General features: G+C 44.8%; 1 protein-coding gene and 1 long non-coding RNA gene across 4 annotated transcripts in view; one reads left to right on the top strand and one right to left on the bottom strand.

Annotated features, from left to right (window-relative positions):
• Window positions 1-16,039, bottom strand: part of LOC310666772 — a 52,804-nt gene extending 36,765 nt beyond the window's left edge. Inside the window, exons 1-2 of one of the 2 annotated variants that reach the window (XR_014506025.1) lie at window positions 15,823-16,039; window positions 6,710-6,771 (exon numbers count right to left, since the gene is read on the bottom strand). This is a non-coding gene — a long non-coding RNA (uncharacterized lncRNA). The remainder of the gene's footprint in view (window positions 1-6,709; window positions 6,772-15,822) is intronic. The other variant, XR_014506028.1, reaches the window with a different exon arrangement.
• Window positions 1-26,276, top strand: part of PKP3 (plakophilin 3) — a 65,601-nt gene that overhangs the window by 6,957 nt on the left and 32,368 nt on the right. Inside the window, exon 2 of one of the 2 annotated variants that reach the window (XM_083417615.1) lies at window positions 16,071-16,260. The exons of the other annotated variant lie outside the window; for it this stretch is intronic. Coding sequence (XP_083273741.1) covers window positions 16,071-16,260 — 190 coding nt within the window. The remainder of the gene's footprint in view (window positions 1-16,070; window positions 16,261-26,276) is intronic. 2 annotated transcript variants of the gene reach the window in all.

The raw sequence follows: 26,276 nt of genomic DNA on the forward strand, positions 1-26,276 counted from the left end.
TCAATCCCCCTCAAAACCCCCATGATGTGCTACTTCTAGCTTTGTGCCAAAGATCCTGCTCAGAACTGTGCAGAAATGCATGTACCCCACATACACTATACCAATATAATGTGATATTTTACATTTCTGAGCATGCAAGCAATATGCAAGGGCAGTTGATGGAAATATTTGTTGTTTACAAAAGGCCATTTTAGGGCATACACCAACAGGGCATTTTACACATGAAGCTTAAAGCGGCTTTTGCCTTAGTTAGGTTTGTAATTGAATTGAATCACAAAAGCTTCTGTTCTCATGAGCAATAACCAGCCATTAACAGAACTAGCACAAGAGAGGCTCAAAGGCAATTTAAGTCGCATGTGCTAACATCATTAGCATTTATTTCTATATAGCACATTTAAACTCTTCCCAGTAATTTTTACAACAGCCTTGTTGTTTTTGCAAGTCTAACACAACTATCCATCTGGAAATGATCGCTTTTGTTGTTTATATTGCACCACTAAGGTACACACACTTTACACAGGAGAAGAGGACATCTCCCTGTTCTGCGGAGCTTACAATCTAAAATTCGTCACAGTGGAAACAACACATGAAGGGGAGGAACATAGAGGCTGGATCAACACAGAAGCAGTATGCAATTGCATGCACCTAGGCAAAGGCTGACCTATAAGCAGGGCATGAGAACTGGGAGATGGAGCCAAAGGTGCCAAAGAAAGGGATTTGAAGGAATCAAGAGAAGGGGCATCCTGCAGCAGTTCTGGGAGGTAATTTCAAGCATGTGGGGCAGCAAGAGAGAAAGGGTGGAGTCTTTTCAGGGAACAGAACTTCACAAGGCTCAGGACAGAGGGGGAAAGATCACAAATGGACAGGGGTATATGTGAGAGATAGGGGATGGAGGGTTTAAAAAGTAAGGGTAATAATAATTTGTGCTGAACTGATAGCACTGAAAGCTGCCTTATACCAAGTCAGATAATTGGTCCATCAAGATTATTGATATTATTAATAATAATACCCCACCCTCCCTCATGAAGGAGTCCAGTATTATCCACACTGACTGGCAGAAGCTCTCCACGGTTTCTGACAGGGTCCCTCCCAGTTGTACCTGGAGATTTTCAGGACTGAATCTGGAACCATGCAAAACAGATGCTCAACCACTGAGCTATGCTCTTTTTTTTCTAGGACAGGAAGTCAAAGGAGGGATTTAGGGAGGCATTTCATGTGATCAGAATGATGAGAAAGGTGTATTATTTTGGCAGAAGAATGCCAGGTAGATGCAAGGGGATTAAGGGGAAGCAATGGAAGACCAAGGAGAAGAAGATTGTAGCCGCCTAGCAAGAGATGATCAGGGCATGGACCAGAAGCTTTGCTCAGAGGACAAAGAGGAAGAGCCACATTTTTACAATGATATAAAGGGAGAAGTGACATGACTTGACCACAGACTCGATATGGGGAATAAGGGAGAGAGAGAAGTCAATAATAAAGTCAAATCTATGTGCCTGATCAATGGGTGGGGTGGGGTAATAACATTGCCAATGGATAAGGAAAGCATGAGTGGAAAAGAGGGCTTGGAAGGATGAGATGGTCAGTCTTGGACATAATGAGTTTAAGATGTTGGCAAGCAGAGATATTGGAGAGGAAGCAGGAGATGTGGGACTGAATTACAGGGGAGGCAGAGATGGGTGTCATCTGAGTGCAAGTGGTACTAAAAACAATGGCTATGATGAGGTCACCCAGGGACAATGTGTATGAGAAAGAAGGCTGAGGATAGATGGTGCTGAGGAGCTGGTAGAGATCAAGGCAGAACTAGATGGTCTGGTGCTAACAGTGGGAGGAGATTTAAATCAGAAGCAGCTTCTGCCAGAATCTTTCCTGTACTGAAAAAAAGAGGAGGAGCTGCTGCAGACACAGCATTAAAAAAATAGGAATGACAAGGAAAAGGGGAGTCAACCGCTCTAGTTGCAGAATAAGCACTGCCAAAGGTACATGGGTATGGCAGGTGTGTTGTATGTATTCATAAGATTCAGTGGTAGAGTGAAAGTACCGCAATAAGCTATAAACTTTGAACATTCAACTTTTATTTATGTGTGTTGTAATGCGTTGTAAATGTTGATGTAATCTTCTATCAGAGATGGGCCGGGAGCAGGAAGAATTAAAGCAGCAGAGTAGGGAGGTGCACATCCCCTTTGGTGATGGAAGCAGACCTCTCTCTCACTCTTGCACACACCATAGCTCCGTGGGGGCATGGCAGACCCATTTTTAGATCTCCTGTGGACAGAATCTTCCTCTGCACTCACATTCTGAGTGTGCTGCTGCTGCTGCTGCTGCTGCACAATTTACCGGTAATACTTGGTCCTGTAGCTCATAAGTTTGGATGCTGTGTTAGTGACACAGGGTTTATAATAATGGTTTTATTACATTTTTATGTTTTATATTGCACACAGCTTTGAGATTTATTATCACGGCAATTAGTTTATAAGTGTTCCTCAATAAAAGAAATGAAATAGTTGCTATCATTACCACATTGACCTCTCCCATCCCCAATGGGGAAAGTTGGTCAATGGTACAATGAGCACAGTTTTCTCTGTAGTCTGGGCAAAGCATGGGATTGTTTTTTTTTCTGGAGTTCTTCACAGAAGAGTACTAGTGTCAAGTGCCCAACATTGCTCAGGAAATCTAAGAAATGAAACCAAAGAAAACCCCCGTGATGTTTTGAAATCGGTGGGTGAAAGGTTGACTGCAATTTTGAAAGGCATCTATTTTCCCCCCAAACAGACAAAAACCTGCTTCTTGATTTCAAGAACCATCATGCAAAATTTGGTTACAATATCTTAAGGGGTGTTCAAGTGCATAGAGAACAGACAAGCCATTTCCCAAAATATATAGTAGTTCTATATTAACGTTAAAGGTGAGGCACAGATAAACTCAGAAAGGAGAGTTCTAAATGGATGTGGTTAATGGAGGTTGGACGAGGCTACAAGCCCAACAGTAGTAGCAAGAGAATCATACTACTCACACCAGCTATGAGTTTTCTTAGGCTGTGTACACATTATTAACTAGAAAAACATCTAAGTTGTTCTTTTTCTCAGTTCAGTTTGAAGCTGGTTGGGCCGGGGGGGAATGCATCAGAAGACAGTATCGGCCAAGAAACAACAGGACAGATATGGATTGTGGAGAACATTGTATATACACCCAAACCAGTAGTGGGAGCACACTGAACGCAAAGCAATTAGGAGAGTATATTGGGATGGCTAGAGGGGGGTTCCCAGGCCTGTGGCTGGGTGTAGTCAACCACAGGCTTTGTATGCGAGACCTAACTTGCACATGGAAAGGTAGCATACTTTAGAAATTGGCTGCATTTCACATTGGAGGGCAGAGCTGGCATTTTAATTCAGTCCTGCCTGTTTTATTAGTCAATCTGCTGCTGCCTCCAAGCCACACTGGAGGAGAATGGTTTGGGGATTCATTGCACTTGACATACACACTGTGTGTTTCCTACAAAGGAAAACATGGGCAGGTAGTGCTGGAAGAGATCCCTGAGCTGTGGGGAGCCAGTGATCCGAATCAGAGCCAAGCTCAGATGCAGGGTGTTTTGCTAAACACATGCTCTTCTATTTGGCTATAAAGTGAAAGTGGGTGCTCTGCCTTTATCACTAAACTGAGCTTGCTGACAGCAGGAGGGAAACCGCCCTCTCCTCTACCTCCCTTCCCTGTGCTTTGTTGCTTTAATTCCACCCCTAGCCCAGCTGCAATACCAAGGAAATTACTGGGGTATTATTGGGGTAGGGTGGAGTGATCTTCCAGCAGGTGAATGCAGGAGAGCAAAGCTGGGGAGGAGGCAGTTTTTGCTCCCATTGCCCCCCACGGTCCATTTAGTGATAAAAGTAGATACCTTCCTGCTCTATAGCCAAACCAGCAAGTGCGCATTTCAAAACATATGCATCTGGTTCGGCCCTTGCTTTTTTCACCTGAGGAGGAATCCATTTGATTACCAGACAGTCAAGGCAGCTGGGATAGTAATGTCTGTTTCCAGCAGCAGCAGCAGCAGCAGCAAGCAATACCGGGCAAGTGCTGACTTGTGTTGTGACGACTCACGTCACCACCCTCTCCTGAGGGGGAGGCTGAGACTAGAGTTACACGCACACCCCATCGTAGGCCTTGTAAGAGCTAGGCCAGGATACGAGACACAAACGTGTTGCCTGCTTTCTACTAAAACTGGCAAACTCGCCCTTTATTTGGCAGGCAGTCGCTTTTCTCTCAGCACAAGCTATTTTGTTTTGTTCACCTGGAGCACGGAACCGTGTGTGAAGGAGTGAGTCTGTCAAACAAAGTGAGAACTAGAAAAGATGTACAGAACACAGAGCTCCTCCTTTCCTTACTGCCTCACTACAGCTTTATTCCACCATCTCTGCCTGAAAAAGAGCAAATTCCTTTCATCCTTCTCTCACACACAAGAGTTTGTGTGACATTATGGAGAATGGGTGATGGGCTTGGCCTACTGCTGACCCTTCTGGCTTTGTCCTTCTAACTATCTCTGAGTTGAGGGCACCACCCATTTGCATCTCACACAGAGCCCCTTTCATTTGTTTCCCTTAATGGCCCATTGCCCAGGCTATCACCTCAACACAGAAAGCTAGCCTGACTCATATTTCAACACTAGAAGAATCTTACATACAGCCTACCTCCTCCCCTCAAAACTCATAACAATATTTCTACATGCCAGAAGAAGATGACTTAATTTGTAAGTTATGCAGTGACTTCAAAATGGCTGCCCTCGTATGAGAAAATATGGTAGACCTCAAAAAAGAAGTAAACCAGAATGGTGGCTCTCAGCTAAGCATTTCAAGAAGTGTTTGAGTAGAGGAGCTCTGGGATATCCCAGAGGCAGCCTTGCCAATTATTTTCCTTGAGGATTAACCACCTGCTCAAGGATGCGTGCAGCTGTTGGCATTTATTTAGGGATTAATCTGAAGAATAAAAGCACATTTTTGTCCAAGGATTTTTGTGGAGTAAACATATATGTATGGGGGAAAGGGCTGTCAACTGCACTGGGAAACAATTATGTAAAAATTAAAAGACAAGGAGTTCTAGACAATTTGAACAGTGGCATGTAAGTTCCTGTGTGAGGTTTTCTATCCTGCAGAGGAAGGCATTTGATCATAGGGCTATCCTTCCAGCCTCCTTTATTCCCTCATTATCAAAATTTCTGAGTGGCTGCATGATAGCAATGGAGAAAAAATAAATAAATGCTTTACTTATTTAATTTGTTTTGTAACCTATGACAACAACTATTGCTGGTCAGTTAAGACAGTTTTATTTGCTACCATTTAACCCAGTGGTTCTCAAAGTTTTCTCTCTCGGCCAAACTTTCAGAATAAATATTTGCTTGCACCATACTGAAGTTATTATTGACAAATACATGGGGGGGGGAGCGAAACAACTCATAACAGTGCTTGATTTATTACACAGAAACACAACTGCTTTATAATATGATCACGAGACATTTGAAAAGAATAAAACAATGCAGCTACATAAGTACATGAATCAAAATATAAACGAGCCTCTTATATATATATATAGTATGTATACAAACTCAGTGAAAGGTATGAGCTTACTTTTGCCAGGTAATCTCATTTATATTAGGTCTAATTTGAGACAGACAAACTCTCATATCCTCATCAACACCAAAAAGCCTTTCTATTTTCTGGTCTTTCACATTTGTCAAAGTTGAAAATCGCTGTTCCATCTACATATCTATCCATAAAAATATTATATTGATACTCTATGCTACACTACTCAGCTGTACTACATTGAAATATTTAAATGTTTCTTTGATTGTTCTTGAATCTTCCCAGCACGCCACACCATTTGAGAACAACTGATCTAAGCAATAAAAATGAGAGCTTCTTTTGGGATTAGTTCTTTAAGACTTGAGTGTACCTGAAGATCCAGATAAACGCCCCATAAGGTTACTCATACATCTACTCTGTGACAAAGTCATTCGTAACCTAATGAGATGCTGGAGTTCTGTTCCACGTTCAAATTTTCTGGGAAACGGATGCACAATATATTGTTGTTGTTTAGTCATTTAGTCGTGTCTGACTCTTCGTGACCCCATGGACCAGAGCACGCCAGGCACTCCTGTCTTCCACTGCCTCCCACAGTTTGGTCAAACTCATGCTGGTAGCTTCGAGAACACTATCCAACCATCTCACCCTCTGTCGTCCCCTTCTCCTTGTGCCTTCCATCTTTCCCAACATCAGGGTCTTTTCCAGGGAGTCTTCTCTTCTCATGAGGTGGCCAAAGTATTGGAGTCTCAGCTTCAGGATCTGTCCTTCCAGTGAGCACTCAGGGCTGATTTCCTTAAGAATGGATAGGTTTGATCTTCTTGCAGTCCATGGGACTCTCAAGAATCTCCTCCAGCACCAGCACAATATATATTTCCCTACAAAATGATAGGTTGTATCTTATGTGGTAAGAGTAAAAAATCTTCTGTGTCTTTTAAAAGTAATGTTGGAAGCAGGCCTATATCATTTCAAGTACCTACTAAACCATCTGTTCAGGCGAAATTAAGAAATGGAAGGAACTTTTCAAAGTAAAGAGCATATGATAACATGACATGTTCTAGTGTTTTATAAAGTTGTTGTCTATATTTCCCCCCACAAGTCTAAATACAGGAGTAACTGCAAAAGATTTGCTGCTAGGGACAACTTACTTGTGATGATGCCTGATGATCACATAAAGAAATCCGGGGGTGGGGAGGACAAGCAGTAGTTCCTGAAATGTAAAAAAAGCATTATGTGCAAAGCTGCTATATTCTGGAACAAAACATAAAGGAGATCCGCTTATTATAAGCAATATTGCATTCACCTGGCAAGCGGGATGGAATTAAAATACTATTTGGGCTTGCAGGACTCATTTTCCGCCCCTGATTTCTCTGGGCATGAGTGGCGATTCATGAAATAAGGGGAGATGCTGTGCTCCTGGGACTCAGTACAGAGATCTACTTTCACTTCCTGATGGGTGTAAACCCTGGAAACAACTCAGTAGCTGCAGTTCTTCCACCTCCAGGAGGCTACCTATAAAACTCAGGCAATCATCACTGAATCAAGTTATATTTGTTTTGGGTTTTTTTGCTAGTTATCACTGTCCCTGCAGCTTGACCCCATCATATAACCCTGGGAAGCATGGATCTCAGAACAGTACACCTTTGTCTCATATCCGTGCCTTAAGCCAGTCAGGAGGATATATTCAGTCAAAAGCATCTTCTTAATGGCATATTGGGTAGATGTCGATAGCACAGTATGCACTTGATTAACTGTGCAAGGTCGTTAAGATTCATGCTCCAAAGAGCTTATGACAGAAGAAATCAATGTGTAAGGAAGGTTTGATTAAAATTCTTCTCTGGAAGGATTTGAAGTGGCTGGATAGTCAGCGTACATTGTTTATGAGGAAATGAAGCAGTGATAATCAGAGTGATGGATGAATGGAATAGACAGCAGAGTTAGGCTAGAAGCTGAGGTGGAGTAAAGTGCACAGAGCAAGATAGGGAGAAATAACAAAACTAATAACTCTCTCCCTGTATCTGGCAACTTTCATCTGCAGGTCTCAAAGCAGTTTGCAGAGGTGGGTCGACACTATTCCTTTAATTTACACACGTGATTGAGAGATTAGGACTTGCTTATTACAGCTGCATATCAGATAGTTGATGAGATACGGCTACATTAACTTGCCAGGCAGCTTGATCCTACAGACATCATACCTCGGGCAGTAAAGCAATTGCCTCACGCCTGCTTCAGCTGTTACATCATCCTGCACTTAATGAGCGAGCAAGAACCTTTGGAGTTGCACTGGTCTTCCAGCAAGTCTCGGAGCTCTTAGTATTCCACAGAGAATGGGCCCATCACCTCAAATTCAGCATTACTGAGGTAGGGGGTGAGTGGCTACTGGTTTTGTAGGTAGCAAATAATTGTGCAGACCCTGTACACTGCCCTGACAGCTAACTCCATCATTATGATGTGAATCTTTATTTAAAAGGACATGCATTGGCACTGCATGGAGCTATACACATATTTTTGATGTTATAGCCCAACCTGCAGATGTTGCTGGACTACAACACCTATCATCCCTGACCATTGACCATTCTGGCCAGGGCTGATGGGAGTTGTGACCTTCCAGATCCTGCTGGACTCCCATCAGTCCTGGCCAGCATGGTGAGGAGAGTTGAGTTGAACAGTTTCTTCACAGTCAAAGGTTCTCTGTCCCTGATCTATGTTCTCTCCTTCCACTCCTTCCCTGGTTTCCTCTCTGTTCCCAACCTATCTCATCTTTTGTTCTTCCAAATTTTCCTCTCTCCTTCTTTTTAGCTCATGTTATAACTTACGCTGCTGAATTATGCTCATCCTGCTAGGTTGTCTTATAATAATAATTTTTCATATATTCTATATATATATAGCATCCAATCCTCTTCAAGTTCTTTTTCATCTCTGTTTCTTATTCTATTAGTCATACCCACTAGTTCCACGTATTCCAGCAGTTTATGATGCCACTCCTCTTTTGTTGGAACTATGTCTGTTCTCCACTTTTGTGCAAGTAAAATCCGCGTAGCCGTGGTCGCACACATCAACAGACACTTGTTTTTTTGAAGAGCTTCTGGGTTTTTAGGAAAGGATCTTTTATACCTAGATGCATTTTAAGCCAGTAATGTGTACACAGTGGAAGCATCTCATTCATTACCTACTTTCCTGATTCCTTGTGAACATGATCTAGCTAAAACTTACTTTATATGTTGTAAGTGCTATAAAAACATTTAACAACCAGTCCTCAACATGTATAATATTTGTTCGAAACGTCTTCCACCTGCAGCTTCAGTTACCTCCTGGTAATTTTTATTTTTATTTTTCAGCACTTATGCATTAAGCCTTCTCTGTTGCTGACGGCTCACAGCTTTTCATTGGAAGCAGCTCTCACGCTTTCCCTCCTTCTCTTTCCCTTTCATGACAAGGCTGATTTGGTCCTTAGGTGGGGACAAAAGTTTATTGATTGCTCTGCAAGGGTAGATTTCAATGCTTTTGTGACTGACTGTGGGAGAGAAATTTGAGTCGAGAGGGAACTTAAACCACAGCAGCTGGAAAGGCTGGCAGGTGGGTTTCAAAAAGTTGCCATTGACTTATGGTGGCATGGGCACTTTTATGTGGAGGGTCTGGCTGCTTGTCTCAATGTCTCCAGTTTAACCAGTTGTCCGGGGCTGCCCTGCAGTTCTCTTTCATCAGCTAAGAGCAAGATACAGGTTGAGTTATTTTGCATGTACCTTTGCTACACAGATGTCAGCGTTGTATGGTATATTTGATGCTATCTGTGCATGGACATACTGAATGAGGTAATTTTTGTGCCATCCCACTGAAAAGCAGAAATCAACCCTGAGTGCATTTTGGGAAGCCCCATGTATATAAAAATATGGAATTCTTCATGACTGCAGCTTGTGCAAATCCATCATCAACATACTGGGCAGCAGAGATGCAATTTCTACAGTAGGCTAGCTTCCACACGTACACACACACACACGTGCACACGCACACACACACACACACACACGCTCCTCTATCCAACAGTAATTATCACAAGGCACATTCAGATGACCTGTGTATTGAACATTCATCCTGATTAGTTTGCAGGAAGTATGCAGGGAGGTCAGCTTTCCTTATTGCAAAATGTCTGGGTTTTGTTGTGGGGGGAAGGTAAGTTTGTTGCGCAAGAGCTCTAATTCACTTTAATTGTGCAACCTGAATTTGTTGAAACGTGATTGAATGCTGCCTGAAATTAATGACAGCCTGAAAGTGCCCAGAGATCAAGGAGACATTCCAGCCAGGCAGAAACACTCAAGGAGGGTATTAAGCAAGGCTGGTGAGAGCTGTGACCTAGGGAGAAGGGATATGGCTGGAGAGTGGGGTGGCTGAAGGGTGAGATGGGCTGGAGGGTGACATTTGGCCGCTAGGTCTGATGCTCTGGATGTCTGCTCCGGAACACACAAGATTCCATAGCAGATGTGCAGAAAAGGTTTCTGGCAAAAAAGTCAAAGTGGAAATGGTTTCTTGCAGGCAGAAACTAGCATAGTGCAATTAATTATCTGAGAATGCTTGTATGCGCTGCCCATGCCGGACTCTTTAAATTCACAGCTCAAACTGTGGGAACAGTTTCCAATTATATGAGAACTTTACATATCTCTACAATAGGAGAAGATGGCAAAGTATCAGTGGCCTCCCTTGTGCATGGGGCTAACGGTCATGCAGTCTCTGTGTCTGATACCAGAGTCAGGTAAGGGATTATTAGGGTAGTGATGGAGCACCTTCTCTGTGAAAGGGCCAGTTCTCATGACAGTTTTACTTTGGGTGACTGAATGCAAAGGAAAACAGGTGAGGCGGACTCCTCTCCCTTTATGGTTGCACAGGAGAGGGAATATTGGCAAGCTTTCAGTCATAGGTGAAAATTAATCAAAGTCAAAACCTATCCGAATTAATTCCCCTGCAAAACTGCCCAAGGAACAGGAGCCCTGTCCTCCTTTCATCTGGTCTCCCATGTCTCACCCCAAGGCAGCTGTGGTTTTCAGTGAACCAGTACTGTCAATCAGCTACATCAGTGCTGGCAAGGGGGTTCTGTGTGTACTGTGAGTTCAGTAAGTTGAACTCACACCTGGCATCACTGCAGGTGTAGTTTTCAAACATTTTCAGTGTGTGTGTGTGGGGGAGGGTATATTCTCTTGAGATTGCAGGATTTTCTAAAATAATGCTGTGTTGTGCAATACAACATGTGAAGCTTCCGAGAAAACAGATTTTTGCTTTGCTGTGCAAAATATGAAAAATTGGGAGGGGGGAGAGAACTTGTGACGAGACTATTCAACAGCCATGGTAGCACACAAAGTCAGAAATTACATTTTCCAGAAGAAATTAGTGAGGTAGATAGACGGGCTAGACCAAATCAGTATATGAGTGAGGGGTGGGGTGGGGTGGAGCAATAACCAGGAAGATGCACATTGTGAAGCACTTGTGCAGATTAATTGTGGGAAAGGTGTCTTTCGCTTACTAAGGGCACTCTCAGATCAAGAGTTTTATGAGTTTCAGGTGCAATGATTCCAGGACTGATGGTGATCCCTGTGCTGATTGTTGCTAACCCAAATGGACTAGCAGGATCAGTGCCAGTGGCACAAACCAAATTAGTGCCTATACTACTATGCCCTCACACTAATTAGTACAGACTCTAATTAGTTCGGCTGAGTTACATTTTCCAGGAATTCTGGTTTGGCATTACAACCAGGAAGAGGAATGGCAGCAATAGGTTACAAAAAAACAACAGCACCTCCTCATGTTATTTTCAATGATAGATCACACAAAATGGCCTTGCACAGACATTGTCTTAATTCATGCGTCTGATAAAGTAGACTAACTCCTTGAAAGCTTATGCCGTAGTGTTAGTCTTTAAGCTGCCACAAGATTCTTTGTTTCAACCTTCCCCAGCTTGGTGCGCTTCAGAAGTGTTGGACTACAGCTCCCATTATCCCTGACTGGGGTAGATGGGAGTTGTAGTCCAGTAATATATGGAGAGGGCACCAAGTTGAGGAAGGCTGTCATTTAAAGGCTGGCAGACTCACATTTTCTAATGTCAAGTGCATCAGTACATAAAGGAAAGTTCATACTGAAGTATTCACAAAATGGGAAGTGGGGAGAGATGATAGATAGATAGATAGATAGATAGATAGATAGATAGATAGATAGATATGATAGATTTCCTTTGTGCCCAAAATCACATCCAGAAGTATCTTTAGTCTTGTAGCCAGCTGACATGGGAAGGATAAGTCCAGGCCCATCTCTATCCAGATGACCCACCCTTGACCCACACACCTCCTGCTTCCTGATGCTATCTTGGAGATTTCATCAGAGAAGGTAAAGAGCAAAGGCCACAATATGGATGGCAGAAGGGGAAAGGATTTTCTGCCACTTTACTAAAATTCACTGCTTCAGGTTGGGCCCGTTCTGCTCTGTCTCCCCATCACCTCTAAAGGAAACAGAAGGTGTTGGGGAAATGTCCTCAAGGCACCTTCCCTGGTGGCTTGTTCAGTGCTACTGTGTTAAGTCAGAAGCGTGGACAAAGGTGGCCCAATACAAGTTGGACTGTGATACCTCCACTGATCCAGTGAGGCCCTGGTCCACCAATTGATCAGGGGAAAACCATCACAAGGATCAGCACAATCTGTGTGTAGCTTGGATTTGTAAGGTAACCTGAATCGGGACATGACGACACCACAATTGGGTTTTGTTTGGAAACAGCCTGACATGAGTCACAGATGAAATTTATACTCTGAGATTAATGCTTGATATATGCAAGGGTAAGCAACCTGCGGCCCTTCAGATATTACTGGAGTCCAACTCCCATCAGTCTCAGTCAGTGATCATCCCATCAGGGATGATGGGAATTGTAGTTCAGCAGTATTTGGAGGGCCACAGGTTGCCCACTCAGGGATGCTCATGTAATGGTCCCCATAGGATGACCTTCTATGAGAAACAACTTCTCCCCATGTCAATTTTTTGTGACTGGTCAAAAGCAAATTGCTTCATAGGATTCCTTTACTCCAGGTCAGTGAGGTAGGTACACTGTTAGCCCTCAGGCTGTTAAAAAGCCTGTATCACTAGTTCCCCAAAAATCTGACAACTGCCAGGAATTTTGAACTTCTAGCATGAATAATCTTCTTGGCCAAACATCATAAGAAATAATAAAAGTACACACTCCTGCCCCTCCCCCAGATTCCTCTACCTGGGGCATTGTTGCTGCTGAACATCAATGGGGATATCAGTGGCAATTAATGTTCTCATGAAAGTGCATAAGAAGGGAAATGCCCAATTAGCCTTTAGTACAGTCCTGGGAACTGCTGAGTATTAATCCTTGCTCCGCTTCCGACTGATGAATTGCTCCACATTGCGTGCCTCAGTTTCCCACTAGTTAACAGAGGGACACTTCTTCTTAATGAGGTCTCCTTAATTTGGGAGTGCTTTTTTAACTCAGAGGATTATTCATACTTTAGTCACAGAGCATTTATTAGCTGGAAACTCAGCATCGCCTATGCTGGGCTGTGCAGAATTTTAAAAGCTAAGCTGGGCTGGGCTGGGCTATTACACTGATTAACGCTACACACGTCCAGAGAGTCTTTCATCTGGACATCTGACAGAGCTTCACAAACGCTAGTTAATTATTATTTGGTGAGAGACCACCCAAGGGAAAATCATCATATGGAACGCTGTGTGTCTTGATTATTGTCCCCTGCAAGCCTCAAGGCAGGCGTACTTACAAGAGGAATATGCTGCTTCCCTGAGAGATAAATAAGCCAGCTGAGGACTGTGCAAGAGGAGAGTGAATGGTTTGTTTCTATTAACTGGTAGTCAGATAGTATTGTTAGCATTTGAGCCATCCGAATGTCCGAATGTCTCACTGCACTTGCTGTCATTCATATGCAAAATAAAGGCAGTCTCTTTAGTTCCTGGTGCATCTAGCCCAAGCATAGGCAAACTTGGCCCTCCAGATGTTTTGGGACTACAACTCCCATGATCCATAGCTAACAGGACCAGTGGTCAGGGATGATGGAAATTGTAGTCCCAAAACATCTGGAGGGCCAAGTTTGCCTAAGCCTGATCTAGCCCATTAAAAGGCTGTAATAATAAGCCGAAAGTCTTTTTCAAGTCTACCAAGCCTATGGAAGTACTGATGCTAGCAATGACCAATTACCTTGACTGATTGTCAAGAGAGTAAATGTATGGGCTATACTTAGGCCCATTTGCTCTCACATGGTATATTCTGTGTACTGCTAAGGTCTATAGAGCATTCTTTTTTAAAGAGTTGGGCATCTTCTTTCTTAAGAGTTCAACAGTTTTGAAGAATGGACAAGACTTTCCCTTGTGAGCACGGTCACAGTCTGCGTCTATTTCACTTGCTATCCCGTTAAAGTAGAAGGGAACAGACATAATGCTATACAGGTGGTAGACAGGGCAAACAGGTCCAGTAACAGAAAAAGAATCCCACCAACAGTAGTAGAGGGGTAAGGAAAGAGTCTAGTGGGCTTGGAGTTGTAGGGCAAGAAGTAGCAACCTAATGGTGGGAAGAACAGGAATCAAGAACCCATTATGGGGTGGTTATGGAAGGGTACATGGATCTGTAAGAAGGACATACTGGGATTTGGCAGATGGCAAGGCCACAGTGGGACAGTGATGAGAGCAGTGTGTGCGTAGTTTTAGGATTCTGCCCAGCGTAGAAGACCATTTCTGTCACAATGGCGTTGTTTCTCTCTACACTTGCTTCCCCCCCAAAGTCTTCCAACACTGAGCAAGTGCTGTATACCCTCCTAAGAAGCAAGGAAATGGCTCTTCCCCCTTCATTAGTATTGCAGTCTACAAGGCTAGTCCAAATGTATTTTGCAGCAAATGGTGTCTCCTCGCAAAGGCACACAGCGTCCAAGACTAACTACATTGTTTTTGCACCTGAGACATAAAATCACCAAATGCCTCTCCCTGAGAGTAAAAATATTATAATAGTAATAATTTAAGGAACTGGCGACTTGGTGCCGTTTGACGACACCTTAAATTGGCTGCCTTAAGCAGGTGCCACACCCTGCCTAATGGTAGGGTGAGCAGCCCTGGAACTGTATGATTCAGCAGTGATCTATGACCCCGAGTGGTGAATGGGGAACCCCTGCCACATTCCTTCCAGCCCAGCCAGTCAGCAATGTCGAAGCTCAGTGGTACAGCATCTGCCTTTACAAAGAAAGTCCTAGTTTTGATCTCCAGGCAGGACCGGGAAGACTTGCCCAAAACCCTGGAGAGCTGCTGCCAGTCAGTGTAGACAATACTGAGCTAGATGGACCAGTGGTCTGACTCTGTATAAGGCAGCTACCTATATACTCTGGTGAAGAAATTGATGGGGAAGGAAAGGCCACAGCTGGAATGACTTGCTCACCCACTGTCTCTCCCTGGCTGCAGCCATGGCACAGAATGTGCCTGTGTAGCTGAGCCTCACTCTGCATGCTCTAGAGGTGCCCCCTGGACTGGGTGAGCAGGAGGAGGAGGAGCCTGGATTGAGCTCCTGGACTTTGGCCTGCCTCTATCCCTTCTCCCGCACAGCTCCCAAGGCAGCAGCTCAGTGTTTGGAATGTACAGGCTGTTAAGTTACTTCAAAAGCTGGGAGAGAACAAAGCTGGGTTCGGCCGAGGCGTGTTCGCTCCTTGTTTTGCTGCACTTTTGTTGACACGGGGCTCTGCCAGAACCGGGGGAGCTCTGTTTCGCGGAATGGAGAAGGTGTAACAAAAGGAGAGGAGAGTGGGATGGCACCACGGCCTACAGCCCTCTATCTCTAGGCACACAAACGCACACCCTTCAAGAACCCTGGAGGCACCGCACCCATAACCGCTTTTGCCAGTTTACACAGCTGAGGGCGAGGTGTGGGGCAGGGCAGGGCCAAGGCCAGGCCAGTTCGTGCATCTGTGGAATTCCACCTTAAAGGCACCGCTTTGCCCAACGCCTCACCTGCTTAAGGTGGAAGCGGCCGACCTGTTGCTCTGCCTCCCGGCTGATCTCAGTTGCTAGGGAGAGAGAGGGGTGGAATCACGTAGGTGTGTCACCACCAGCGCAGAGAAGGAAAGGAAAGTCCCAGGAAACCAAACGACGCTTGCAAGAAGACCGGGGATGGCGTGGAGGAGGAGGCGGGTGTATGTGTGGGCGCGCTCCCTGAATGAAGAAACTTTTTTTTTGTACACTAACTAAGGAAGTCAGAGGGAGGGCCCGACAGACTCACCTGTGAATAAGCGCGCAACTCACCTGGCGCGTCAAAGCGCCATTTGGGCGCAGAAAAGAGGGCGCAGGAGGAGCGGAAGGGCTGCTCCAAGCCCTCGCGAGGAACTTCCCCTCAGCCCACACAGAGTTCCTGGCAGGCGCGGGGAAGGGGCGGGTTGACCCGGAGGAAGAGCCGGGCTGTTTTTCACGTGCGCTCCTGGCCCAGCAGCCAGCATGCAGGAGAATAACTTCTTCTTGTCGGCTCTGCAGCCGGAGGATGGCGTGTGCTCCTTGGCGCTGCCCTCGGACAAGCAGCTGGACAGGAAGAGCGAGACCCCCGACGCCGCCGAGGGGTTCAAGAGCGCCCGGGTGCAGGAGCAGGTCCGCATGAGGATGCTGCAGAAGAGCCACTCGACCCCCAGGACCAACGGAGCGATGCTGGACTACGCGGAGCTGAAAGGTAGGCGAGGGGAGAAATGAAACTGGGCACAGGGGCGTCAGGTGGTGGAGAGAAACCTTTGGGTCGATTGTGTGGGAATTGTGAAGGGTCGGTATTGAACTAGGTTTGACTCAGAGTAGACCCACAGAAATGAATGCACGTGACTCAGGCTCATTGATTCCAGTAGGTCTGCTGTGAGTAAAAGTTAGTTGGATGCCACCCATTATCTAGGAAATTGTTGCAGTGTTCTGGCGAGGTAAGTCAGCGTTGCTACTCTCATTAGGCTGAGAAAACAGTTGCTTGGTAGAGGCCACCCCTAGGGAGTTCAAGGGTGAGGTGAGATGGGAACTCGAGGGCCTCCCAGCTCAAAGCTCACCACTCCTAACCCCCTCTCCTGTTTGTTGTGCGAACTCTTCTAACTCTGGCGGTGCAGCTGCATTAATCAAACCGTGTGATAAAATGGCACGGGGGCAAAAAAGTGCAGTGGAGGAGTTAGCCCAGCTGTATTGTTGATTCAGATGCTTCAACCAGGAATATGCCCTTGTTGGGGTGGTTGCAGGCTTAGTCAGCCAGCCAGTGTCGAAGGTTTATATGCTAACTATCGTAGACAGAAGGAGAAACTGTCGCCAATAGTTTTTATGATAATAATAGGGCTGTGTTACCAAGACAGCTTCCTCGCTGGGAAGGTGGCGTGGACCTTCTCAAAGGTTTAGTCTGGGTCACACTCAAGATACGCAGGCCAGACAAAGGTTAGTCAGAACTGAGAATGACTAAGTGAGATAGCAGAAGAATTCTCCTCTCCAGCAATTTGCCTTGCCTCATAGATTTAATCAAACATGAGATTCAGTCAAATATCCCCCATACCTTGCGCTTAAACTGCTCTCGGTTTCTCCAGCTGTTTACTATGCAAGTAATTTCTACTAGTTCTTTGCCTCCTGCTGCTGTCTGCAAAACAATCATTCTTCCTGGAGCCACTATGCCTATGGTAACATTATGCTAACCTTACCAACCTAGTTTGGACTACTACTTCACAGCTTTTATGTTGTTTATTTTACATTTATATTCCAGCCAAGGATCTCAAGGTGTGTGGTGTGGTTCTCCTCTTCCCCATTTTACCTCGCAACAACCCTGCGGGGTAGGTTAGGCTGAGAGATAGTGCCTGGCCTATGGTTACACAGTGAGATTCATGGCTGAGTGGGGATTTGAACTCTGGCTTCCCAGGTCCTTGTCCAACACTCTAACCACTGCACCACACAGGGAAGCAACCCTGGTTCTGTGGACAACTGTCTCACTTAAATAATTGGCTTAACCTGAGGGAGTAAACCACCCTCACCTCTCCCAAGCTGCCCCTTAGGCATAATACTGTCAGGGACAATAGTAGTTGCACCTTCTTTAATTCTCCCATCCACACAATTTATGTACAGCAGCGCTAGGGAATCTGTGGCCCAGCAGACTCCCAACTCCCATCTGCCCCAGTCAGCATGACCAATGATCAGGAATGATGGCCGCTGGAGTCCAGCAGCATCTAGGGATCCACCGGTTCCTCAGCCCCGATCAAAACCTAGCACTATGTTGAGGAAGCAGGTGGGATTGCTTAAATGTTAACACTGTTGGTTTTATTTGCCACTCTGTCCTAGCTACTCAGTTATTATGGGACAAAGGGAAGTTGTGGATGAGTCCTCAGTGTCGTGGGATTTACACCCAGGTGCATAGGAGTAGCTCACTGGCAGCCCCAGTGAGCTCGATGGCTTAGCAGGATATGGATTTGAACTTGAGCTTTCCATGCTCTACTGATAACTATCCATTTCCCCATATTGAGTTAGAGGAGAGATGGAGCAAGCGTCTTTCAACAGTAGGGTTCACACTCTGTATTTCCTGAGTCATCCTCAGAAAGGTGCTGCACCTACAACAGCTGTGTGACAGGCAAAAATTCATCTGATGCAGTTTTCACCACCCACAGTACTACTAAACTGAAGACGCTTGCGCTGCTGTAATGCCTGCTAGTCGAGAAGCTAACAGAAGGCCTCTGTTGGACATGGGGAGATGTCACCTCTCTTCAGTAGAATTATAGTCTTGAAATCCTTCCAGTTTCCTTGATGGCACCAGTGACAATTATGCTGCATTTAATTACTAGGCTCTCCTCTGCCACACCCACAAAGGTGTTTTGGAAGGAACCAAGTGGGTCTCTTTACATGGAAGTTGGACATATTTTAGTGCTGCTCCTACTGCTTGTTTTTCACCTCTGCAGTTGGAGACCTAGATTGCATATCCAGAGATTAGGAGAGGTCGCTTGTAATTTATGACCCCCTATCAGGTTGACGTATTCCATTCATGTAAACGCCCTGGCACAAACGCCAGGGCAGGGTTCCAGTACGGTACAAAGTTTCCTTTGCTTGCAGAGTCATACTGTTTCCTCTTTCAGGTGCTGGCTAAACAATAGAGGTAGAAAGAACCTGAGACTTTGTTGTTTAGTCGTTCAGTCGTGTCCGACTCTTCGTGACCCCATGGACCAGAGCTCGCCAGGCACTCCTGTCTTCCACTGCCTCCCGCAGTTTGGTCAAACTCAGGCTGGTAGCTTTGAGAACACTGTCCAGCCATCTTGTCCTCTATCGTCCCCTTCTCCTTGTGCCCTCAATGTTTCCCAACACCAGGGTCTTAGTTAGGGATTTTCTTCCTTATGTTTCTTGTGATTCTGCCTCAGAGCCCTCGGTGTATTTTACCAGTTGGAAATAATTATCAGTTCATTACCTTTGTCAAAATGCAGCTAAATGCAACTGGGAGGCCAGAGTTTAAACCTCCGCTCAGTCATAAAGCTCACTGGGCGGTTTAAGACCAATTGCTGTCTCTTAGCCTAATCTAACTCATAGGGATGTTGTGAGGATTAAATTGTGCAGAGTAGAACCATGTGCACCAATAGTAATAATTTAACTTCTCAGTATATAGTGCATCTACGCAGGGACAGGTGCATTGTATACACCTGGAGAACCTGTGGCCTTCCAGGTGTTGCTGGACTACAACTCCCATCACCCCTGACCATTGGCCATGCTGATGGGGTTAGAGTCCAGCAATGCCTGGAGGGTCACAGGTTAGCCACCCCTGCTTTATCAGGGTGTGATGGTGGATCCCGTATGTAAACTCAAAGGCACCATTTACTGTTCTTCAGTCTTGGCAGTGCTGCAGTGAAGAGAGGGCTAGAACTGTTCAGTTAAGACCTTGGGTTAAATTTGGTGCTGGTCTCAGTGGTTTCTCCTTCATGAGCTAGTTTCAGTCTTGTCATTGTTTGACAACCCGTGAAATGGGAACAAGAACAGTTCCTGGAATCAAAGGCACAATTAGCAGCTAACCTGCTTAACTATCTCTGCAATACTCAGAGGTTACTATCTCTGCAATATGAGATTGCTGAATAGTGGCAGATCAACAACACTGGATGGTGTTACCATATAGCCTTTGAACTACACTGAGATTAATGATAGAACACCAGAGGGTAGGAAGCTCTTGGACACACCTGGAGCTCACTTTCTTGATGACTGCACCCACCCTTTGATCTGTCACTCTAGTTCTAATTGTGGAGTCTAGTCCCACACCCTGCACTGGTATGTCTGTCCTGTCCTATGCAATGCTGTGCTTTGGGCTGACAGGAGAAGGATGGGCCTACCTGAAAGGAGATCCCAGTTCCTGCCTGTATTCCCACAATCCTACATGTCTCAGTGCAAACCATTGATCCTAAACAGGTTTGAAACCTTGTTAATTCAAAGAAGGCATGAGACACTTCGATTTTGAGTTTGGGGAATTATACCGCCAAAGTCCTCCATTCCACCCTCCCTTTGTTAGGATTCTGTTGGACCTAAAATAGATATTCAAGATGGCGGACACTGGTTCCTGTATCCAGACAAGGCTTATTCATCATGTGCTTTTAGTCACTGCCCTGAGCCTGACAGAGTGGTGTGTCTTTAAGAGCTTCAGAACAGGCAGAAATCCAATAGGAGCAGCTTTATTTTGTGTGGTGGGGAGTTAATTTAGGTCACCAATGTAACTTCCTAGTGGTTGGAATATTGTGCTGAGGCTTCTGAAAACTTGCTTTTCACAGCTTGAATGACGCACATGCTTTACCGTGTGATGTGGTCTTATATCCAAGAGAAGGAAAGCCGCCATTCAGAGCGTACACACCTGCAGGTGAATCCCATTCAAATCATTGGGACTTCCTTCTGAGTAAACCTGGTTAAACTTGTGCTGTAAGGGTGTGTTCACATTAAAAGGTGCTCACACCTTGGCTAGAGACAAATTAGGGACAGCTTAAGGACCCCAATCAGTGTGGAGCAGGTTTGAGAAACAATAGCATCAAACAGAAGTACCTTAAAACAAGGTGCAGGGTGCATATGCAGTTCTTGTGGACATAGTAAACTGAAGTGATCTTAGACATCCAATCTGGGTATGGTGAAATTTGCAGTGTCTCATCCAGATCTATAGGATCTTTGTAACTTGAGCGCAGATGTGCCCTCAGTTACACCGATCCTACAGGTCTGAATGAGCTATTGCAAATTTTACCATACCCAGAATGGAAAGTCGAAGTCCTGCAAAACATCCTCTTCCCTCCTCTCATAAGTGATGGAGTTGAGGTGCCCTGATTCTGGTGCAGAAGATGTAGGGTAACTGGGGGCGGTTTCTCTCCCCTCCTCTCCTCTGCCCTTTCCCATCTCTTCCCCTCCTTCAGGTAGAAGGTGGCACTGGCACTCTCTAGAGCTGATCCAATCTATTTAGGGAGAAGCACAGTCTAACCATGGTGTGCCTGCCCTAGGGAAGTTAGAGCAGATGTTGTATGCATCTGTAGAAACCTTGAAGCCTGGTGGTGGTGGCAACAGTGATAGAGACAGGAGAAGGGGCTGAGCAAAGTGGGGTAGAAGCTGCTGCAGGGGAGATGATGAGAGGTGCAGTAGAAGAGGCATGACTGTAATCAGAGCTGGAACATCCTGCCAGCTCTCCCAGCCATGCCTATCAAATTTCACAGGCTACTGAATAACAATGGCCAAAACGTGCCTCATCCTAGGGCAGCCTCTGCCAATCTGGCGCCCTCCAGATTTTGTCAGACTCCAACTCCCAGCTATGCCGGCTGGGGCTGATGGGAGTTGTGGTCCCAACATCATACGGATTACACCAGGTTGGCAAAAAGTTACTCTAGGGGGCTCATATGGACAAAGGGAAGTGAACTCGCCTGGCCTTCTCCCTTTGTTCAGATATGGCACCTTGTTATTCATGGTGGCGTTTTTCTTCTTCAGCACATATGCCTCTGGTTACTTCGTAATCTAGCACAATTTTAGAGATGTGGAATATATAAAAGTTAATAATAGGCACTTACATTTTTACCACACAAGTCTTTCCTCAGCAATCTTCAGATCTTTGCAATGGCAAAATAAAATTGGCAGTCCCTTTTTAAAAATTGCTTTTAGGACAGATTATGATCGCCCCTCCTGCTGTGACTCTTTTCATTGTGTGCTGTCTCATGTGCGTGCTGCCGCCTCTCCTCCTGCAACAGCGGGGCCTCGCCCTGGTCATAGCGATCATTATTCTGCTACTTCTTTTTTCAAGTGTCTGCCTCTTGGGCTGATTGGCTTTGTTGCCGTCTTCCCTTAGCCTTTATAGACTGAATGCTCCCTTGCCTTGCAATGCCTGTACAAAAGCACACCTCTAGTCAATTTTTTAAAAAACCCAGATAATAAGTGGCAAACAGCTCATTTTTTTCACATCAAAGCCATGCCCTTTTATATGAAGCTTTTGCTTTATTATTGGGTTTTTCTAAATGTTTGGAAGCTCTGCAGAATGAACACATAGCCAAACTCCTGGGTTTTTTAAACTGAGAAATATAACCAATTTGGTGTGCATAACATCCAGAAATTCATTTCTATCATCTGTGCCTGAATGTAGTCTTAACACATGTAGGTGGATAATTGACTTACCAATGCTAGCATGTCTGTATATCATTAACACTGCTTGTTGAATTGTCACTGTTGTTATTTTAGATTCATTTAAAACAGGCATAGGCAAACTCGGCCCTCCAGATGTTTTGAGACTATAATTCCCATCATCCCTGACCACTGGTCCTGGAGAGCCGAGTTTGCCTATGCCTGATTTAAAATTTTAATGCAGTTCTCACAGTCTGTATATATTGCATTTCATTTTCATGTGATCTCATTTTCCTCCCTCTTTTCAGTGTAACAAAACAATGTATTTCCAACTCTTTGTTTCTTTCCTTGAGGCATTCCACGAGGATTTAGTGGGCACCATTAAATGGCCGGAAAATGTTTTGGACCTGGAACAAAATGTTGCAGTATGGAGTGCTCCTCCTTCAGTGTTCTAGGCAGACAGCCATGCTCTTTGAAATACTTGACTTAATTCCCCACCCACGGGCTTTCCCATCCTGTCCCCCAGCCCCGTCCAACAGCATTCCATGCCCAGTGAAAAACAATCAGAGAGTCTTGTGATTGTGGCAGAGGCTTCCACTGACCCAAGGCCACTTCATTAAATGCATCTGAAGATGCAAGCTTAAGTCTACAAAAGCCATTATAAATGTTACTCATCTTTAAGGTGCCTCAAGGTTATTTGATTGTTTTCACTGCAAGAGACTTAACATGGCAACCCCTTTGACTTTTTTATAATAAGGGGGGAAATCCCCCATTGGTGCCAATTCTTTTTCCATTGGAAATAGCCTGAGCCAAAAGTGACACCTTCACCTCACTTTCCCCATGGCAATAACCATCTTTGTGAGTGGAGGTTCTATGATGGTGGCCTGCAACAGTGTCGTAAACTGTAGGCAAGTGACAGAGGGGCCCCTACCTCTTACTTTTGCGTACCTCTCTCCACCCCTGTGCAACATTCCAAAGCTCCCTTTTCATGCGTTCAGGAGTTCAAATGTAGGCCTGCCGGTGGTTAGTTTCTGGATTGCGGTGGTGGTTAAGGCATTGGAGGCTATAAGAGGGTATGTCAGGTGAAGGTCCAAGCGCTGTTTGCTTGCAAAGTCAACCACTCGAGCTTGTTGAGAACTGCTTCAGCCTGTTTCTGAGCTGGAGACACTAGGAGGGGCAATGGTGGGATGCATTCCAGACAGAGGAAGAGTGACAGCTGGACATAATTCATACTTCCTTTTTAGTCAGACACCATACATGATAAAGAAAGCAGCAGAATAGGATAGGGAGGGAGAGAACTGCATACAGATATGCATCATTATGGTTGCTGGAATGCTCATAAAAATGTCTGCTGTAGCCAGAGGCAGGTATAACACAGATTTGTATTTCTCCTACGTACATCTCAGCCCCTCTGACCTACAACATCCATGTTCTGTTAGCTCTAGGGTTCCCCCTGCCAACACATTTGACAATGCATCTGAGTACTGCCTTGGGCAAGCTGCTGTAAATGTCCAATTGACTGGGACAATGGGGACCACAATGTACAAGGCTGAACTGAAACTGGTTGTGGAGACATCTGCACCCAAGTTCCTCATAACGGATGAATTGCAGGGCTGTGTGTACTCACAGATATGAGAGCTGGGGTAGCATAGCAGACCGAAGAGGTCTACATTGTAGACTCTGCAGTTAAATCTAATATTTGCCTCAAATGCATTAGGTGACCTTAGACAAGCCACTTGCTTTTAGCCAGTGCACCCTCATCCCAAACATCTGTAATGTGTGTAGTATGCAGGGCTTTTTTTTTCAGCCGAAGCTGCCCATGACACCCACCCCCAATTCTAAAATTTATGATTGGTGGCTTCTTCTTCAGTACTTCCTAACACCTGACATTTTATTTTCCAAAGTGATAGCATGCATGGTGGCATAGTAGCTGCTACAAGCAGGGGGGCAGTAGTGGTATCTGAATGTTTACACCTGCTTTATTTAACAGCTGAGATCAGAAGAAGTCTAGTTTTGTGCTGCCTCGAGTCTCCCATGAAACAACAAGGAGAACCCTAGCAGGAGATTCATCCGAATCTACCAATGACATTTCCCCAAGGGGGAAAAAGGACTTGGCAAACTAGCACAGCTTTTGCTAGTGCTGCTATTATTTGTTAGCCTTACAAATGTATAAATTATGTAATGCTTCTACATCCTGATCCAACACATCATTCAAAAACTAAGCTGTGTTGATTTCAGTACAATTTACCTCTTAAGAGGCATAGCTTGCCTTTCGAAGTGCATAATAAATAAATAAAACATCCGGGGGTGATTACATGTGTAAGAATCCTTGGCTCCTGTCCTTGTACTCCCAACACAGAAGAACTCTTTTTGCATTAAAGCACAAGTAGCTCTAGAAGTCTTAAAAGGAATATGAAAGAGAGGGGTGTACAGCATAGCAACCACTTTTCACACAGTTCAACACTCATCGTAATGTGGCAATGCCTGGAAGCAATTATAATCTGTGCCAATTTTAGCTCTGTTGTTGCTTTGCCCTCACAACAGTCCTAAAGGGTAGGTTCTTATTGTGGCCTTGTTGCAGATGGGGGAACTGAAGCTTGAAAAACAGTGATTTGCTCAAGTATATGCTGAGCAGAGATTTTTGGCTGTGTACATACTCCCTTTTGCTCTGCATCCAGTGTGCTCCCACCGCTGGTTTGAGAAACAGTGGACACACGGTATTAGCCACAATCCAGATCTCTCCTGTATCTCTCTTATGAAGTATTCAATGTATTCTGTGCCCCGCCACCCCCCCCCCGCCCCCGAACTGGCTCCAATCTTAATTGAGGAAAAATAACACCCTAGCTGTGTTTTAAGCCTGTAATATGTTCACAGTCTTAGATTCAGTTCCAAAATAAGAATTCTATCCATAGTTAGGAATAAGTGGTGAGAGAGTTCAAACCTGGCAGATGAAAAAATTGTAAGCTCCACACACTCACTGCACACACACACACACGAATAAGTGCTCTCTTCTCCTCTGCAACAGATTAAGTCTGCAGATCAAAGGCAGACACTTCAAGAACAATTTACCTCTTTTATCTGAATCTTTGGCTGGCTGAAAGAAGTGGGGAGGGATGAACACAAGACCATATCTATATGTGTTCAGTTGCTTAACAAGTGGGTCAGTTTAAAACCCATATAGCTGCAACTCCTGGGGGATTCAGAGCTAGGGCCATATATATTCTTAAGGTATATTAAATAAAGCAGCTTATTTAATTGTTCAATAACTACTTCATAGTCATTCATTCTGGAACTGCTATCCATTCTGTGAAAGCAGTGCAGCAGGCACTCACTTCAGTTGGAGTGGGGCACTTTACCCAGTAGGACTGATTTTTACACCACTGTTACAGGGCAAAGGAAGTGCTGAGCATCATGTATAGACTCCAGGGTAACTAAAGGCTGACACTGAAGTGGAAGGTGGGTGCTTTATTAAAACAGGTTTCACAGCAGATCACATGGGCAGGTTCCTCCGCCAAAGGACGAGTCCAGTGTCTCCTGGCTTTGCTACTGAAATGGCTGGTGGGTAAACATCAAGTGCTGCCATAGTTCTCGGTTTTGTCCCTTCCCTCCTCTGTGTGTCATCTGGACTCTCCCCTTTTTTCTAATTTTCAAAGCGTCATACATGTATGTTTATCCATTAATCTTTGATGTATTAAAAGAAGAAAGGAAACTTTAAAAGAAGACGCATAATGCTGCTCTGGGGATAGGGTTTTGTTTTGCTTTTGGTGTTGTCATGGGTGCTGTCCACTTAACACTATATGCTGTTGGCTTCTGTTGCAAACTAGCAGAACTAGTTTTTTTTTTATAAAGTGCTTGACCTTGGAGAGGAGAGAGATGGGGCTGAGAGCAGCGAGGGCATTTCCAAACTAACCCAACTGCTCTAAAAATGTTTCTTCTATCTCCACTCCTAGTTAATTTAGCATGTGTGTGCTTTGTGTGAGCTGATCCAAACAGGCTTTTTGCAGTATGGCAAGATGAGGCAATGCCTAGGCTTTGTTGCACGATGGAGCTAAAATTAAAATCTCAGGGAACTTGGACCCAGCAGATGGAAGGATAGAGTTTATTTACGTATTTTGAAAAAAATATATACTGCCCACACAT

This window comes from Podarcis tiliguerta (genome assembly GCF_965153285.1).
Source record: "Podarcis tiliguerta genome assembly, chromosome: 1".
Lineage (NCBI taxonomy): Eukaryota > Metazoa > Chordata > Lepidosauria > Squamata > Lacertidae > Podarcis > Podarcis tiliguerta.